This window comes from Salvelinus alpinus, chromosome 31 (genome assembly GCF_045679555.1).
Source record: "Salvelinus alpinus chromosome 31, SLU_Salpinus.1, whole genome shotgun sequence".
NCBI lineage: Eukaryota > Metazoa > Chordata > Actinopteri > Salmoniformes > Salmonidae > Salvelinus > Salvelinus alpinus.
Window position 1 is genome coordinate 36184099 of NC_092116.1, and position 20000 is coordinate 36204098.

General features: G+C 44.0%; 1 protein-coding gene across 6 annotated transcripts in view; it reads right to left on the bottom strand.

The window, feature by feature from the left end:
• Positions 1-20000, bottom strand: part of LOC139561117 (zinc finger protein 827-like) — a 49032-nt gene that overhangs the window by 26114 nt on the left and 2918 nt on the right. For all 6 annotated transcript variants that reach the window (XM_071377997.1, XM_071377998.1, XM_071377995.1 and 3 more), the window contains one exon: positions 1-1659. This exon is cut by the window's left edge and continues 900 nt beyond it. In XM_071377997.1, the coding sequence (XP_071234098.1) occupies positions 1-1659 (1659 nt within the window). The remainder of the gene's footprint in view (positions 1660-20000) is intronic.

A 20000-nucleotide genomic window follows, 5' to 3' on the forward strand; every position in this document is an offset into this window, starting at 1 on the left:
GGCGGCCCTCTTTACCCGCCCAGGAGCACCCGAGGCTGGGCCACACATCCAGCCCTGCCGGCCTCCCCTGGAAGTCCCTGGAGGAACACCCAGACACCTGCTGATTAGAGGAGACAGCAGCAGGAGAGGAGGAGGAGGAGAGTGTGAAAGAAAAGGAGGAGGAGGAGTTCTTGGCTACTCTCTGGGCCAGGGCGCTGAGCTGCAGAGAATGCTGGGAGAGAGGAGGGACATCTGGGAGTAAACCCAGTGGAGGAGAAGAGTCTCCCTCTCTTCCTCCTCCTCCTCCTCCTCCTTCTCCTCCTTCTCTCCTTCCTCCCTTCATCCTTCCCTCTCCTCCCAGGGTCGTAACCCCGGGCTCCAGGGCACAGGGTGGGCTGGAAGATAGCTCTCTACCCAGGCCTTGGAGAGGGTTCCCCCCACACAGCAGGGCCAGGATGGAGGAGAGGGACAGGTCCTTATCCAGAGGGTTATCCATGGTGTCCTGGCCTAACCCCAGACCCAGGCCTCCATCCTGGACGACCATGGAAGAGGAGGTGGGTGTTGGGGTAGTGTTGTGGTCCAGGGGGTTAGAGGAGGAGGTGGGTGTTGGGGTAGTGTTGTGGTCCAGGGGGTTAGAGGTCAGAGGGATGATGGAGGAGGAGGTAGGTGTTGGGGTAGTGTTGTGGTCCAGGGGGTTAGAGGAGGAGGTAGGTGTTGGGGTAGTGTTGTGGTCCAGGGGGTTAGAGGAGGAGGTGGGTGTTGGGGTAGTGTTGTGGTCCAGGGGGTTAGAGGTCAGAGGGATGGAGGAGGAGGTGGGTGTTGGGGTAGTGTTGTGGTCCAGGGGGTTAGAGGTCAGAGGGATGGAGGAGGAGGTGGGTGTTGGGGTAGTGTTGTGGTCCAGGGGGTTAGAGGTCAGAGGGATGGAGGAGGAGGTGGGTGTTGGGGTAGTGTTGTGGTCCAGGGGGTTAGAGGAGGAGGTGGGTGTTGGGGTAGTGTTGTGGTCCAGGGGGTTAGAGGTCAGAGGGATGATGGAGGAGGAGGTAGGTGTTGGGGTAGTGTTGTGGTCCAGGGGGTTAGAGGTCAGAGGGATGATGGAGGAGGAGGTAGGTGTTGGGGTAGTGTTGTGGTCCAGGGGGTTAGAGGAGGAGGAGGGTGTTGGGGTAGTGTTGTGGTCCAGGGGGTTAGAGGTCAGGGGGTTAGAGGAGGAGGAGGGTGTTGGGGTAGTGTTGTGGTCCAGGGGGTTAGAGGAGGAGGTGGGTGTTGGGGTAGTGTTGTGGTCCAGGGGGTTAGAGGTCAGAGGGATGATGGAGGAGGAGGTAGGTGTTGGGGTAGTGTTGTGGTCCAGGGGGTTAGAGGTCAGAGGGATGGAGGAGGAGCTGGGGGTAGTGTTATGGTCCAGGGGGTTAGAGGTCAGAGGGATGATGGAGGAGGAGGTAGGTGTTGGGGTAGTGTTGTGGTCCAGGGGGTTAGAGGTCAGAGGGATGATGGAGGAGGTGGGTGTTGGGGTAGTGTTGTGGTCCAGGGGGTTAGAGGTCAGAGGGATGATGGAGGAGGTGGGTGTTGGGGTCAGAGATGGGGGAGGTTTGGGGGAGGAGGGGTGTGTTCTTTCCTCTGTATCACTGACACAGCTCATCTCTTCTTCTACTGTGACTGTGTCTGCCGCCGGGGCCTTATCCCCATCTGATAGAGACAGAGATGGGGAGAGAGGTGGAGGGAAAGGGAGAGAGAGGGAGAGAAAGAGTGAGAGAGAGAGAGTGACCATGCTCCAGCAGCAGAGAGGTTACACATGGTCAAAGGTCATGAATATTCATGAGATCACACATTAAATTTTTTGAAGCCTATACATCAGACGTTATGATTGGCTCGCTGGTGACACTACCCTATGTTACAGACGTTATGATTGGCTCGCTGGTGACACTACCCTATGTTACAGACGTTATGATTGGCTCGCTGGTGACACTACCCTATGTTACAGACGTTATGATTGGCTCGCTGATGACACTACCCTATGTTACAGACGTTATGATTGACGGGGAAACAGAGTTGACCTCAGATCAGACAGTAGTCTACTGTACAGCGTTATGAAATGACCTCAGATCAGACACTAGTCTCCTGTACAGTGTTATGAAATGACCTCAGATCAGACAGTAGTCTACTGTACAGTGTTATGAAACATGACCTCAGATCAGACAGTAGTCTACTGTACAGTGTTATGAAATTACCTCAGATCAGACAGTAGTCTACTGTACAGTGTTATGAAATGACCTCAGATCAGACAGTAGTCTACTGTACAGCGTTATGAAACATGACCTCAGATCAGACAGTAGTCTACTGTACAGTGTTATGAAATGACCTCAGATCAGACAGTAGTCTACTGTACAGTGTTATGAAATGACCTCAGATCAGACAGTAGTCTACTGTACAGTGTTATGAAATGACCTCAGATCAGACAGTAGTCTACTGTACAGTGTTATGAAATGACCTCAGATCAGACAGTAGTCTACTGTACAGTGTTATGAAATGACCTCAGATCAGACAGTAGTCTACTGTACAGCGTTATGAAATGACCTCAGATCAGACAGTAGTCTACTGTACAGTGTTATGAAATGACCTCAGATCAGACAGTAGTCTACAGTACAGTGTTATGAAATGACCTCAGATCAGACAGTAGTCTACTGTACAGTGTTATGAAATGACCTCAGATCAGACAGTAGTCTGCTGTACAGTGTTATGAAACATGACCTCAGATCAGACAGTAGTCTACTGTACAGTGTTATGAAATGACCTCAGATCAGACAGTAGTCTACTGTACAGTGTTATGAAACATGACCTCAGATCAGACAGTAGTCTACAGTACAGTGTTATGAAGCATGGTTGGAGGGATTATGGATGGATCGAGGGATGGATGGATGGAGGGATGGCTGGAGGGAGGGAGGGAGGGATAGGATGGGTGGCTGGATGGCTGACCGACTGCCTGAATGGCTGGCTGACTGGCTGACTGACTGGCTGGCTGCCTGGTCACGTGCAGGCCAGGCCCAGCTCCAGGATGACATGCCTGAGGGGGCATTTTAAAGTAACAAATAGTATTGCTTTAGAGCCCTAATAACACCATGTAGATTGGTACTGCTGCTGTTCCAATAGTCTGGGCAGCCCTTTGATTAGCTGTTCAGGAGTCTTATGTCTTGGGGGTAGAAGCTGTTTAGAAGCCTCTTGAACCGAATACTTGGAGCTCCGGTACCGCTTGCCGTGCGGTAGCAGAGAGAACAGTCTATGACTAGGGTTGCTTGAGTCTTTGACAATTTTTAGGGCCTTCCTCTGACACCGCCTGGTATAGTGGTCCTGGATGGCAGGAAGCTTGGCGCCGGTGATGTACTGGGCTGTACACACTACCCTCTGTAGTGCCTTGCGGTCGGAGGCCGAGCAGTTGCCGTACCAACCTGTCAGAACGCTCTCGATGGTGCTGCTGTAAAACCTTTTGAGGATCTGAGGACCCATGCCAAATCTTTTCAGTCTCCTGAGGGGGGGAATAGGTCCTCCTTTTCCTGTAGTCCACAATCATCTCCTTAGTCTTGGTTACGTTGAGGGATAGGTTGTTATTCTGGCACCACACAATCAGGTCTCTGATCTCCTCCCTATAGGCTGTCTCATCGTTATCGGTGATCAGGCCTACCACTGTTGTGATGGTGTTGGAGTAGTGCCTGGCTGTGCAGTCATGAGTGAACAGGGAGTACAGGAGGGGACTGAGCACGCACCCCTGAGGGGCCCCCGTGTTGAGGATCAGTGTGGCGGATGTGTTGTTGCCTACCCTTACCACCTGGGAGCGGCCCGTCAGGAAGCCCAGGATCTAGTTGCAGAGGGAGGTGTTTTGTTCCAGTATCCTTAGCTTAGTGATGAGCTTTGAGGGTATTATGGTGTTGAACGCTGAGCTGTAGTCAATGAATAGCATTCTCACATAGGTGTTCCTTTTGTCCAGGTGGGAAAGGGCAGTGTGGAGTGCAATAGAGACTGTGTGGATCTGTTGGTGCGGTATGCAAATTGGAGTGGGTCTAGGGTTTCTGGGATAATGGTGTTGATGTGAGCCATGACCAGACTTTCAAAGCATTTCATGGCAACATACATGAGTGCTATGGGTCTGTAGTCATTTAGACAGGTTACCTTAGTGTTCTTGGGAACAGGGACTGTGGTGGTCTGCTTGAAACATGTTGGTATTACAGACTCGGTCAGGGAGAGGTTGAAAATGACAGTGAAGACACTTGCCAGTTGGTCAGCGCGTGCTCGGAGTACACATCCTGGTAATCCGTCTGGCCCTGCGGCCTTGTGAATGTTGACCTGTTTAAAGGTCTTACAGTTCAATAACAAGCAAATGTGTAACCCCCTGTGCTTGTCATGCAGAATTCAAAGCTGGGCTGTACAACATGCTAAAAGGTAGGGAGCTTGGGTCTTAGAAACGACTGGAGGGATTAAACTAGAAAAAGAGTGGGTGGAATGTACAGTAAATTGGCATATTTTATGCACCAGATATAAGAAAAACAACAACAGAGCCCTCAGAAAAACAACAACAGAGCCATTAGAAAAACAACAACAGAGCCCTCAGAAAAACAACAACAGAGCCCTCAGAAAAACAACAACAGAGCCCTCAGAAAAACAACAACAGAGCCCTCAGAAAAACAACAACAGAGCCCTCAGAAAAACAACAACAGAGCCCTCAGAAAAACAACAACAGAGCCCTCAGAAAAACAACAACAGAGCCCTCAGAAAAACAACAACAGAGCCCTCAGAAAAACAACAACAGAGCCCTCAGAAAAACAACAACAGAGCACTCAGAAAAACAACAACAGTGTTCTGGTACCCTCCCCCCCCCCCCCACCCCGTGCTCACTATGTGTTCTGGTACCCCCCCCACCCCGTCGTCACTATGTGTTCTGGTACCCCCCCCCCCACCCTGTGCTCACTATGTGTTCTGGTACTCCCCCCCACCCCGTCGTCACTATGTGTTCTGGTACCCCCCCCACCCTGTGCTCACTATGTGTTCTGGTACCCCCCCACCCCGTCGTCACTATGTGTTCTGGTACCCCCCCCCCCACCCCGTGCTCACTATGTGTTCTGGTACCCCCCCCCCACCCCGTGCTCACTATGTGTTCTGGTACCCCCCCCCCACCCCGTGCTCACTATGTGTTCTGGTACCCCCCCACCCCGTGCTCACTATGTGTTCTGGTACCCCCCCCCCCCCCCCCCCACCCCGTGCTCACTATGTGTTCTGGTACCCCCCCCACCCCGTCGTCACTATGTGTTCTGGTACCCCCCCCCCCCACCCTGTGCTCACTATGTGTTCTGGTACCCCCCCCACCCCGTGCTCACTATGTGTTCTGGTACCCCCCCCCACCCCGTCGTCACTATGTGTTCTGGTACCCCCCCCCCCCACCCCGTGCTCACTATGTGTTCTGGTACCCCCCCCCCCCCCCCCCCCACCCCGTGCTCACTATGTGTTCTGGTACCCCCCCACCCCGTCGTCACTATGTGTTCTGGTACCCCCCCCCCACCCCGTGCTCACTATGTGTTCTGGTACCCCCCCCCCACCCCGTGCTCACTATGTGTTCTGGTACCCCCCCCCCCCCCACCCCGTGCTCACTATGTGTTCTGGTACCCCCCCCCCACCCCGTGCTCACTATGTGTTCTGGTACCCCCCCCCCCCCCACCCTGTGCTCACAATGTGTTCTGGTACCCCCCCCCCCCCCCCCACCCCGTGCTCACTATGTGTTCTGGTACCCCCCCCCCCACCCCGTGCTCACTATGTGTTCTGGTACCCCCCCCACCCCGTGCTCACTATGTGTTCTGGAACCCCCCCCCACCCCGTGCTCACTATGTGTTCTGGTACCCCCCCACCCCGTCGTCACTATGTGTTCTGGTACCCCACCCCGTCGTCACTATGTGTTCTGGTACCCCCCCCCCCCCCCCCACCCCGTGCTCACTATGTGTTCTGGTACCCCCCCCCCCACCCCGTGCTCACTATGTGTTCTGGTACCCCCCCCCACCCCGTGCTCACTATGTGTTCTGGTACCCCCCCCCCACCCCGTGCTCACTATGTGTTCTGGTACCCCCCCACCCCGTGCTCACTATGTGTTCTGGTACCCCCCCCCCCCACCCCGTGCTCACTATGTGTTCCGGGTTTATCTGAATTGTAGCCCGACTACAACAAATTAATAAAACATTTTAAACGGAAATGTCACATTTACATAAGTATTCCGACCCTTTACGCAGTACTTTGTTGAAACACCTTTGGCAGCGATTACAGCTTCGAGTCTTCTTTGGGTATGACGCTACAATCTTGGCACACCTGTTTTCGGGGAGTTTATCCCATTCTTCTCTGCAGATCGTCTCAAGCTCTATCAGGTTGGATGGGTTGGATGGGGAGCGTCGCTGCACAGCTATTTTCAAGTCTCTCTAGAGATGTTCGATCAGGATCATGTCCGGGTTCTGGCTGGGCCACTCAAGGACATTTAGACACTTGTCCCGAAGTTACTCCTGCATTTTCTTGGCTGTGCACTTATGGTCGTTGTCTGAGGTTATAAGCACACTGGAGCAGGTTTTCATCAAGGATCTCTCTGTACTTTGCTACATTCATCTTTCCCTTGATCCTGACTAGTCTCCCAGTCCCTGCTGCTGAAAAACATCCCCACAGCATGATGCTGCCACCACCATGCTTCACTGTAGGGATGGTGTCTGGTTTACTCCAGACGTGATGCTTGGCATTCAGGCCAAAGAGTTCAATCTTGGTTTCATCAGACCAGAGAATCTTGTTGTTTCTCATGGTCTGAGAGTCTTTAGGTGCCTTTTCCTGAGGAGTGGCTTCCGTCAACCACTCTACCATAAAGGCCTGATTGGTGGAGTGCTACAGAGATGGTTGTCCTTCTGGAAGGTTCTCTCATCTTCACAGAGGAACTCTGGAGCTTTCTCAGAGTGCCCATCGGGTTCTTGGTCACCTCCCTGACCAAGGCCCTTCTCCCCTGATTGCTCAGTTTGGCGGGGCGGCCAGATCTAGGAAGAGTCTTGGTGGTTCCAAACTTCTTCCATGATCAATGGAAACAGGATGCACCTGAGCTAAATTTTGAGTCTCATAGCAAAAAGTCTGAATAATTATGTAAATAAGTTATTTCTGTTTTTTTAAATTTGTAATATATTTGCAAACATTTCTAAAAACCTGTTTCGCTTTGTCATTATGGGATATTGTGTGTAGATTGATGATGGGAAAGAACGATTTAATCCATTTTAGAATAAAATTGTAACGTAACAAAACGTTGAAAAAGGGGAAGGGGTCTGAATACTTTCCGAATGCACAAAATATTTTTTTTAAACAGTAAATTTACTTTTTAACTGCACTGCCCCTTTAATATTTCAGTCACCAGTGCCTTCTCTCCAGGCAATGCCTCCCGAAGCGTTTCAAAATTCAGCATCGCAGTTTCTCAGCGCACGCGTACATTCTGCGGGACAAGTTAGACACCGGATCAGTAGCTTCAAACTGCAGTAACTTGTTTTGGAGGGTAAGGAGTCATGTTAGCAATAAATGTAAAGCTCTAGTCACTGCTTTCAATAAGCCTGTGGCAGCACTTCCCTGATAGATCACAATATAAAAAAATAATTGTAAAAAAAGATATATATATCCACAGCACACCACACCCACCCCAAAACATCTTCCCGCGGCCTCAAGTCTCTCATATGCGCGAGTAGATTAGATTTCACCAATCATCTCTGTGATGTTGTCACTTGATTTCCGTGGCCACTTCCTCAGTGTACTGTGCAATCTACTATCCCCCAAAGTAGAAAAGTTGACCTATTTTATTGGTCAGCTTGTGGAGAAAGAAATAGCCTATTCCAAACTGACTCTGGGACAGTTGTGGGACCCCCCCTCCCCCCCCCCTCGCACACCAGGCGAACCAGGGCACCCACACTTAAGCACCCTTCCTCAGACACTAAAGTCTATAGCCCCGCTGTTACGAACCGCGTGCACCTGGTGACCCAAAACGGCCTTCGTGCACCTGGTGACCCAAAACGGCCTTCGTGCACCTGGTATCCCAAATTCATACTACCAGGAGGCATAGGCTTGCTCTACATGCGTTCTATTCATCGACAAATTCAACTGGGGATCATCAGCAAGCATATATCTTGAACCAAATACAATACATTTAGTATTGTCCTCCAAATCCAAATCCCACCAACATCAGCCGGCTCAGAGCGCAACTGGTCCTTGTTTGGGAACACACACCACGCAACAGGCTGACCAATACAAGGGTTGAATACGCAACAGGCTGACCAATACAAGGGTTGAATACGCAACAGGCTGACCAATACAAGGGTTGAAAAATCGGTGTCCATCCGGGCAGATTTTAGGCTTTTTGAGCCTGACAACGAGCCATCCTCAACAAGGTTGGAAAGTGACAGTGAAGATGAGGCCTCAGAGTCTGATGTTCAAGAGGTGGACATTGAGGAGGTTCAGGGAGAAGACATTGGAAGCCTGAGAGGAAGACAACCAAAGCTTTAGTTTCTAGACTACCATTTTACAAAACGTTTTTGGGAGATGTGATGGATCATTATTGGGGATCATTCAATATTCCCTTTTTTTGTAGTTCAGTGAAATCATTCCATGTGAAGAGTCAACTCATTTGAATTAAAGTTCAATTCGTAACTAAATAGTTTTTAAAATTTCTATTGGAAGGATTTAATAATTTGTAATGATGTCTACTTATGATAAGGTAAAAGGTTTATGTTTCTGTCTCCATATGATGGTAAATGTATCCAATGCAAAATATATATATATTTAAAAGGTATTAATATTAATTTGCATATATTTTCGTTAATTCCCATATATTTCCGTTAATTAACCATATATTCCCGTTAATTCCCATATATTTCCGTTAATTAACCATATATTCCTGTTAATTCCCATATATTTCCGTTAATTAACCATATATTCCCGTTAATTCCCATATATTTCCGTTAATTAACCATATATTTTCGTTAATTCCCATATATTTCCGTTAATTAACCATATATTCCCGTTAATTCCCATATATTTCCGTTAATTAACCATATATTCCCATTAATTCCCATATATTTCCGTTAATTAACCATATATTCCCGTTAATTCCCATATATTTCCGTTAATTAACCATATATTCCCGTTAATTCCCATATATTCCCGTTAATTCCCACTGAAAGTTTCCACCTCTGAATATTCCCCAGAATGTGCAACCCTACGTATATGACATGGAGCCATCAGTTGGAATCATAGCATTCCTCAACTTGTCCACTTTGCCCGTAAAATATTCATTAAAGTAGTTTGCGATGCCGTGTGGTTTTGTAATAAATATACCCTCTGATTCAACAAAAGAGGCAGGACATGTTCTAATTCCTACCCATAATAGCGTTCAACGTTCTCCACAGTTTTCCCCCCCCATTTACTGATAGAATCACTTCTTCTTCCATTGTTTAGCTTGGTCACAATATTTCTTAATTTACAATAACTTTGCTTATCAAACAGAGTGCCAGATTTATCTGCTACTGTTTAGGTCTTTTAACATTGAATCATTTTTTTATTTTTTTTATTTTACCGTTATTTTACCAGGTAAGTTGACTGAGAACACGTTCTCATTTGCAGCAACGACCTGGGGAATAGTTACAGGGGAGAGGAGGGGGATGAAAGAGCCAATTGTAAACTGGGGATTATTAGGTGACCGTGATGGTTGAGGGCCAGATTGGGAATTTAGCCAGGACACCGGGGTTAACACCCCTACTCTTACGATAAGTGCCATGGGATCTTTAATGACCTCAGAGAGTCAGGACACCCGTTTAACATCCCATCCGAAAGACGGCACCCTACACAGAGCAGTGTCCCCAATCACTGCCCTGGGGCATTGGGATCTTTGTTTAGACCAGAGGAAAGAGTGCCTCCTACTGGCCCTCCAACACCACTTCCAGCAGCACCTGGTCTCCCATCCAGGGACTGACCAGGACCAACCCTGCTTAGCTTCAGAAGCAAGCCAGCAGTGGTATGCAGGGTGGTATGCTGCTGGCAATGTCTCATTAAATGTCTCAGCTCATCATCAATCCATGGGGCACCGTTTGACCTCACAGTGCATTTTCTTAAAGGGGGCGTGCTTATCAGCTATACTCATAAATAATTTCATAAACGAACTTAGTGACATTTCAGGATCATCCTTACTACACACTTCTAACCATTGCACATTCTTAATCTCATCCACAAATGAGTCCTGATTGAACCCTCTGTAGGACCTGTGGTAGATTACCTTAGGGCCAGCCTTGGGTATTGTAGTTTTCCTAGTGAGTGAGTCCTGATTGAACCCTCTGTAGGACCTGTGGTAGATTACCTTAGGGCAAGCCTTTCGGGATTTTAGTTTTCCTAGTGAGTGAGTCCTGATTGAACCCTCTGTAGGACCTGCGGTAGATTAAGTTAGGGCCAGCCTTGGTATTGTAGTTAACCTAGTGAGTGAGTCCTGATTGAACCCTCTGTAGGACCTGCACTAGATTACCTTAGGGCCAGCCTTGGGTATTGTAGTTTTCCTAGTGAGTGAGTCCTGATTGAACCCTCTGTAGGACCTGTGGTAGATTACCTTAGGGCAAGCCTTTCGGGATTTTAGTTTTCCTAGTGAGTGAGTCCTGATTGAACCCTCTGTAGGACCTGCGGTAGATTAAGTTAGGGCCAGCCTTGGTATTGTAGTTAACCTAGTGAGTGAGTCCTGATTGAACCCTCTGTAGGACCTGCACTAGATTACCTTAGGGCCAGCCTTGGGTATTGTAGTTTTCCTAGTGAGTGAGTCCTGATTGAACCCTCTGTAGGACCTGTGGTAGATTACCTTAGGGCCAGCCTTTGGTATTGTAGTTTTCCTAGTGAGTGAGTCCTGATTGAACCCTCTGTAGGACCTGTGGTAGATTACCTTAGGGCCAGCCTTTGGTATTGTAGTTTTCCTAGTGAGTGAGTCCTGATTGAACCCTCTGTAGGACCTGCGGTAGATTACCTTAGGGCAAGCCTTTCGGGATTTTAGTTTTCCTAGTGAGTGAGTCCTGATTGAACCCTACAGAGTAGGACCTGCGGTAGATTAAGTTAGGGCCAGCCTTGGTATTGTAGTTAACCTAGTGAGTGAGTCCTGATTGAACCCTCTGTAGGACCTGCACTAGATTACCTTAGGGCCAGCCTTTGGTATTGTAGTTTTCCTAGTGAGTGAGTCCTGATTGAGCCCTCTGTAGGACCTGTGGTAGATTACGTTAGGGCCAGCCTTTGGGGATTTTAGTTTTCCTAGTGAGTGCAACATAACCTAAAAGGCCGCTCAGCAAAGCAGAAGCCACCACTCCAAACCCGCCATAAAAAAGCCAGACTACGGTTTGCAAATGCACATGGGGACAAATATCGTACTTTTGGAGAAATGCCCTCTGGTCTGATGAAACAAAAATAGAACTGTTTGGCCATAATGACCATCGTTATGTTTGGAGGAAAAAGGGGGATGCTTGCAAGCCGAAGAACACAAATTGTCTATGGGATTGAGGTCAGGGCTTTGTGATGGCCACTCCAATACCTTGACTTTGTTGTCCTTAAGCCATTTTGTCACAACTTTGGAAGTATGCTTGGGGTCATTGTCCATTTGGAAGACCCATTTGCGACCAAGCTTTAACTTCCCGACTGATGTCTTGAGATGTTGCGTCAATATATCCACATCATTTTCCTGCTTCATGATGCCATCTATTTTGTGAAGTGCACCAGTCCCTCCTGCAGCAAAGCACCCCCACAACATGATGCTGCCACCCCCGTGCTTCACGGTCCTAATAAACATCAGGTCCATCAATGTAGAGACTAATAAACATCAGGTCCATCAATGTAGAGGCTAATAAACATCATGTCCATCAATGTAGAGGCTAATAAACATCAGGTCCATCAATGTAGAGACTAATAAACATCAGGTCCATCAATGTAGAGGCTAATAAACATCAGGTCCATCAATGTAGAGGCTAATAAACATCAGGTCCATCAATGTAGAGACTAATAAACATCATGTCCATCAATGTAGAGGCTAATAAACATCATGTCCATCAATGTAGAGGCTAATAAACATCAGGTCCATCAATGTAGAGACTAATAAACATCATGTCCATCAATGTAGAGACTAATAAACATCAGGTCCATCAATGTAGAGACTAATAAACATCAGGTCCATCAATGTAGAGACTAATAAACATCAGGTCCATCAATGTAGAGACTAATAAACATCATGTCCATCAATGTAGAGGCTAATAAACATCAGGTCCATCAATGTAGAGACTAATAAACATCATGTCCATCAATGTAGAGGCTAATAAACATCATGTCCATCAATGTAGAGGCTAATAAACATCAGGTCCATCAATGTAGAGACTAATAAACATCAGGTCCATCAATGTAGAGGCTAATAAACATCAGGTCCATCAATGTAGAGGCTAATAAACATCAGGTCCATCAATGTAGAGGCTAATAAACATCAGGTCCGTCAATGTAGAGACTAATAAACATCATGTCCATCAATGTAGAGGCTAATAAACATCAGGTCCGTCAATGTAGAGGCTAATAAACATCAGGTCCATCAATGTAGAGACTAATAAACATCAGGTCCATCAATGTAGAGGCTAATAAACATCATGTCCATCAACGTAGAGGCTAATAAACATCATGTCCATCAATGTAGAGACTAATAAACATCAGGTCCATCAATGTAGAGGCTAATAAACATCATGTCCATCAATGTAGAGACTAATAAACATCAGGTCCATCAATGTAGAGACTAATAAACATCATGTCCATCAATGTAGAGACTAATAAACATCATGTCCATCAATGTAGAGACTAATAAACATCATGTCCATCAATGTAGAGACTAATAAACATCATGTCCATCAATGTAGAGGCTAATAAACATCATGTCCATCAATGTAGAGGCTAATAAACATCATGTCCATCAATGTAGAGGCTAATAAACAGGTCCATCAATGTAGAGACTAATAAACATCATGTCCATCAATGTAGAGACTAATAAACATCATGTCCATCAATGTAGAGGCTAATAAACATCATGTCCATCAATGTAGAGGCTAATAAACATCATGTCCATCAATGTAGAGGCTAATAAACAGGTCCATCAATGTAGAGGCTAATAAACATCATGTCCATCAATGTAGAGGCTAATAAACATCAGGTCCATCAATGTAGAGACTAATAAACATCATGTCCATCAATGTAGAGGCTAATAAACAGGTCCATCAATGTAGAGACTAATAAACATCAGGTCCATCAATGTAGAGACTAATAAACATCAGGTCCATCAATGTAGAGACTAATAAACATCATGTCCATCAATGTAGAGACTAATAAACATCAGGTCCATCAATGTAGAGACTAATAAACATCATGTCCATCAATGTAGAGACTAATAAACATCAGGTCCATCAATGTAGAGGCTAATAAACATCATGTCCATCAATGTAGAGGCTAATAAACATCAGGTCCATCAATGTAGAGACTAATAAACATCAGGTCCATCAATGTAGAGACTAATAAACATCAGGTCCATCAATGAAGAGACTAATAAACATCATGTCCATCAATGTAGAGACTAATAAACATCATGTCCATCAATGTAGAGACTAATAAACATCAGGTCCATCAATGTAGAGACTAATAAACATCAGGTCCATCAATGTAGAGGCTAATAAACATCATGTCCATCAATGTAGAGGCTAATAAACATCAGGTCCATCAATGTAGAGACTAATAAACATCAGGTCCATCAACGTAGAGACTAATAAACATCATGTCCATCAATGTAGAGACTAATAAACATCAGGTCCATCAATGTAGAGACTAATAAACATCAGGTCCATCAACGTAGAGGCTAATAAACATCAGGTCCATCAATGTAGAGACTAATAAACATCAGGTCCATCAATGTAGAGGCTAATAAACATCAGGTCCATCAATGTAGAGGCTAATAAACATCATGTCCATCAATGTAGAGGCTAATAAACATCAGGTCCATCAATGTAGAGACTAATAAACATCAGGTCCATCAATGTAGAGGCTAATAAACATCAGGTCCATCAATGTAGAGACTAATAAACATCAGGTCCATCAATGTAGAGGCTAATAAACATCAGGTCCATCAATGTAGAGACTAATAAACATCAGGTCCATCAATGTAGAGGCTAATAAACATCAGGTCCATCAATGTAGAGACTAATAAACATCAGGTCCATCAATGTAGAGGCTAATAAACATCATGTCCATCAATGTAGAGGCTAATAAACATCAGGTCCATCAATGTAGAGACTAATAAACATCATGTCCATCAATGTAGAGGCTAATAAACATCAGGTCCGTCAATGTAGAGACTAATAAACATCATGTCCGTCAATGTAGAGGCTAATAAACATCAGGTCCGTCAATGTAGAGGCTAATAAACATCAGGTCCATCAATGTAGAGGCTAATAAACATCAGGTCCATCAATGTAGAGGCTAATAAACATCATGTCCATCAATGTAGAGACTAATAAACATCAGGTCCATCAATGTAGAGACTAATAAACATCAGGTCCATCAATGTAGAGACTAATAAACATCATGTCCATCAATGTAGAGACTAATAAACATCATGTCCATCAATGTAGAGACTAATAAACATCATGTCCATCAATGTAGAGACTAATAAACATCACGTCCATCAATGTAGAGACTAATAAACATCAGGTCCATCAATGTAGAGACTAATAAACAACATGTCCATCAATGTAGAGACTAATAAACAACATGTCCATCAATGTAGAGACTAATAAACATCATGTCCATCAATGTAGAGACTAATAAACATCAGGTCCATCAATGTAGAGACTAATAAACATCATGTCCATCAATGTAGAGACTAATAAACATCATGTCCATCAATGTAGAGACTAATAAACAACATGTCCATCAATGTAGAGACTAATAAACATCATGTCCATCAATGTAGAGACTAATAAACATCATGTCCATCAATGTAGAGACTAATAAACATCATGTCCATCAATGTAGAGACTAATAAACAACATGTCCATCAATGTAGAGGCTAATAAACATCATGTCCATCAATGTAGAGGCTAATAAACATCAGGTCCATCAATGTAGAGGCTAATAAACAGGTCCATCAATGTAGAGGCTAATAAACATCAGGTCCATCAATGTAGAGACTAATAAACATCAGGTCCATCAATGTAGAGGCTAATAAACATCAGGTCCATCAATGTAGAGGCTAATAAACATCATGTCCATCAATGTAGAGGCTAATAAACATCATGTCCATCAATGTAGAGACTAATAAACATCAGGTCCATCAATGTAGAGGCTAATAAACAGGTCCATCAATGTAGAGGCTAATAAACATCAGGTCCATCAATGTAGAGGCTAATAAACATCATGTCCATCAATGTAGAGGCTAATAAACATCATGTCCATCAATGTAGAGACTAATAAACAACATGTCCATCAATGTAGAGACTAATAAACATCAGGTCCATCAATGTAGAGACTAATAAACAACATGTCCATCAATGTAGAGACTAATAAACAACATGTCCATCAATGTAGAGACTAATAAACATCATGTCCATCAATGTAGAGACTAATAAACATCATGTCCATCAATGTAGAGACTAATAAACATCATGTCCATCAATGTAGAGACTAATAAACATCATGTCCATCAATGTAGAGACTAATAAACATCATGTCCATCAATGTAGAGGCTAATAAACATCAGGTCCATCAATGTAGAGGCTAATAAACATCAGGTCCATCAATGTAGAGGCTAATAAACATCATGTCCATCAATGTAGAGACTAATAAACATCATGTCCATCAATGTAGAGACTAATAAACATCATGTCCATCAACGTAGAGGCTAATAAACATCATGTCCATTAATGTAGAGGCTAATAAACATCAGGTCCATCAATGTAGAGACTAATAAACATCAGGTCCATCAATGTAGAGACTAATAAACATCAGGTCCATCAATGTAGAGACTAATAAACATCATGTCCATCAATGTAGAGGCTAATAAACATCAGGTCCATCAATGTAGAGGCTAATAAACATCATGTCCATCAATGTAGAGACTAATAAACATCAGGTCCATCAATGTAGAGGCTAATAAACATCAGGTCCATCAATGTAGAGGCTAATAAACATCATGTCCATCAATGTAGAGACTAATAAACATCAGGTCCATCAATGTAGAGACTAATAAACATCATGTCCATTAATGTAGAGGCTAATAAACATCAGGTCCATCAATGTAGAGACTAATAAACATCATGTCCATCAATGTAGAGGCTAATAAACATCAGGTCCATCAATGTAGAGACTAATAAACATCATGTCCATCAATGTAGAGACTAATAAACATCAGGTCCATCAATGTAGAGGCTAATAAACATCAGGTCCATCAATGTAGAGGCTAATAAACATCATGTCCATTAATGTAGAGACTAATAAACATCAGGTCCATCAATGTAGAGGCTAATAAACATTATTTCCAAATGTATTTATTTATTTATTTTTAATCATCGGCCAAAAGCCGGCTATTACCGGATAACTGGAACTGTGCTACCCACATTGAAAAAGTCCTGTATCGCTTTCTCAGACAACATAGCGGAGCAACCAAATCCGACGCTACACAAGGCCAGCTCGGGGTCTGCTGCTAGTCTCCTCAGCCTCGGTGGTCAGCAGGCTGCTCCGTGAGCTCGGCGTCCGTCTCCACCAGGTGGTCCTCCGTTTGCTCTTGCCAGTGCCCAGTCATGTTGGGATATCCCATGCTGATTAAAGCTTAGTCAACTAGCTATAATTATTCAGTGCACCATTACTCAAAACTTTTTTTTTTTTAATTAAAAAAGCTTCCTGTAGCTGTCTGAAAAAAAGTGAACAACCTTTATGCCTCGTCGTGTGATAGGCTACTGTAAAAGTGATGTCAGTACTATGAAACTTTTTTTTCTGTCCCCTCCCCCCTGCTCTCTTGCTATAAAAGTGTGTGTGTGTTGCTTTAAGAACGGGCATATACTCTTATTCATGGGCAGATTCAATTTGGCTACTCTGATCCCGTGTAGCTCGGTTAGTAGTGCGTGGTGTTTACAACGCTAGGGTCGTGGGTTCAATCCCCACGGGGGAGAAATATAAACATTTTTTTGTTGTTGTTGTGAAAGTCGCTCTGGATAAGAGCGTCTGCTAAATGACTAAAATGTAAATGTACTGTCAAGTAGGAAATGTAACATCAGTTATGAATATAGAATATATTTAGTTTGATTTAGTTAGTTTTTCTGAAAACTCTCCCACACAGAAAATATTGTGCGCCTGGAGAAGCGCTTGGCCTACTGTAGGTTACGACTCATCACGTTGTGTCACAAATTCTACAGAAATGTAGCCTGTAGTTATAAGGACTGAAGTTTAATCTATGAACCCTGTAATATTCTCTGGTTTAAACTATGAAGTCTGTAAGAATCTCTGGTTTAAACTATGAAGCCTGTAATAATCTCTGGTTTAAACTATGAAGCCTGTAAGAATCTCTGGTTTAATCTATGAAGCCTGTAAGAATCTCTGGTTTAAACTATGAAGCCTGTAATAATCTCTGAAGTTTAATCTATGAAGCCTGTAAGAATCTCTGAAGTTTAATCTATGAAGCCTGTAAGAATCTCTGGTTTAAACTATGAAGCCTGTAATAATCTCTGAAGTTTAAACTATGAAGCCTGTAAGAATCTCTGGTTTAAACTATGAAGCCTGTAATAATCTCTGAAGTTTAAACTATGAAGCCTGTAATAATCTCTGAAGTTTAAACTATGAAGCCTGTAAGAATCTCTGGTTTAAACTATGAAGCCTGTAATAATGTCTGAAGTTTAAACTATGAAGCCTGTAAGAATCTCTGGTTTAAACTATGAAGCCTGTAATAATCTCTGAAGTTTAAACTATGAAGCCTGTAAGAATATCTGGTTTAAACTATGAAGCCTGTAAGAATCTCTGGTTTAATCTATGAAGCCTGTAATAATCTCTGAAGTTTAAACTATGAAGCCTGTAATAATCTCTGGTTTAATCTATGAAGCCTGTAATAATCTCTGAAGTTTAAACTATGAAGCCTGTAATAATCTCTGAAGTTTAAACTATGAAGCCTGTAATAATCTCTGATAAACTAGTTGTGCTCATCCTGTGTGTGTTGGTAGGCATAAATTATGTTTAGGCTGCATTAGCAATAGAGGTGCTTGGGTAAAATCACAGGGGAAATATATATTCACGTCACCAAATAACTGATTAAAACACATTGTTTTACAATGAACGTCAACAGTAGCCTCAACAGCACTCTGTAGGGTAGCACCATGGTGTAGCTGGAGGACAGCTAGCTTCCGTCCTCCTCTGGGTACATTGACTAAAATACAAAACCTAGGAGGCTCATGGTTCTCACCCCCTTCCATAGACTTACACAGTAATTACGACAACCTCCAGAGGACGTCCTCCAACCTATCAGAGCTCTTGCAGCATGAACTGACATGTCCATCCAATCATAGGATCAGAGAATGAATCTAGTACTGAAAGCATAAGCTACAGCTAGCTAGCACTGCAGTGCATCAAATGTGGTGAGTAGTTGACTCAAAACAGAGAGAAAGACAATAGTTGAACAGTTTTCAACAAATTAACAAATTAACATTGAACTGGATGAATGGAATATGAATGACAGTAACCTAAACCTATCACTGTTACATTGCACTGGGTGAATATGAATGATAGTAACCTAAACCTATCACTGTTACATTGAACTGGGTGAATATGAATGATAGTAACCTAAACCTATCACTGTTACATTGAACTGGGTGAATATGAATGACAGTAACCTAAACCTATCACTGTTACATTGAACTGGGTGAATATGAATGACAGTAACCTAAACCTATCACTGTTACATTGAACTGGGTGAATATGAATGACAGTAACCTAAACCTATCACTGTTACATTGAACTGGGTGAATATGAATGACAGTAACCTAAACCTATCACTGTTACATTGAACTGGGTGAATGGAATATGAATGACAGTAACCTAAACCTATCACTGTTACATTGAACTGGGTGAATATGAATGACAGTAACCTAAACCTGTCACTGTTACATTGAACTGGGTGAATATGAATGACAGTAACCTAAACCTATCACTGTTACATTGAACTGGGTGAATATGAATGACAGTAACCTAAACCTATCACTGTTACATTGAACTGGGTGAATATGAATGACAGTAACCTAAACCTATCACTGTTACATTGAACTGGGTGAATACGAATGACAGTAACTTAAACCTATCACTGTTACATTGAACTGGGTGAATATGAATGACAGTAACCTAAACCTATCACTGTTACATTGAACTGGGTGAATATGAATGACAGTAACGTAAACCTATCACTGTTACATTGAACTGGGTGAATGGAATATGAATGACAGTCATCCAATATCCTGTAATAGAAATAAGGCAATGCTCATGAAAACAAATAACCGTCCTCCCTCATCTTGAACGGCACCGACAGCCACTGGTATATGCTTCCTGGCTTCCCTTGCCTTCAACGCTACGGGCGGCAACAATGTCATACTCCTTCTGACCACACAGCATCAGATTAGATGGCCTACACGTAGAGAGACAGAGGGGCGCTGTTTCGCTCACTCGGATGCTTTCTCTTCTCATGTGAGATACATTCAGGCTCTTGCGAATCGAAGGAAAATAATGAAACGCAAGAGACAAAATATATAGAAAATAATATAGAAAAAAAACTATTTTAGGGGGAAGCTTGGCTTCCCTTGGCAGCCATTGGCTGCATTTAGATACACCCCTATGGTGTAATGGGGTACATTTCAGATACACCCCCCTATGGTATAATGGGGTACATTTCAGATACACCCCTATGGTGTAATGGGGTACAT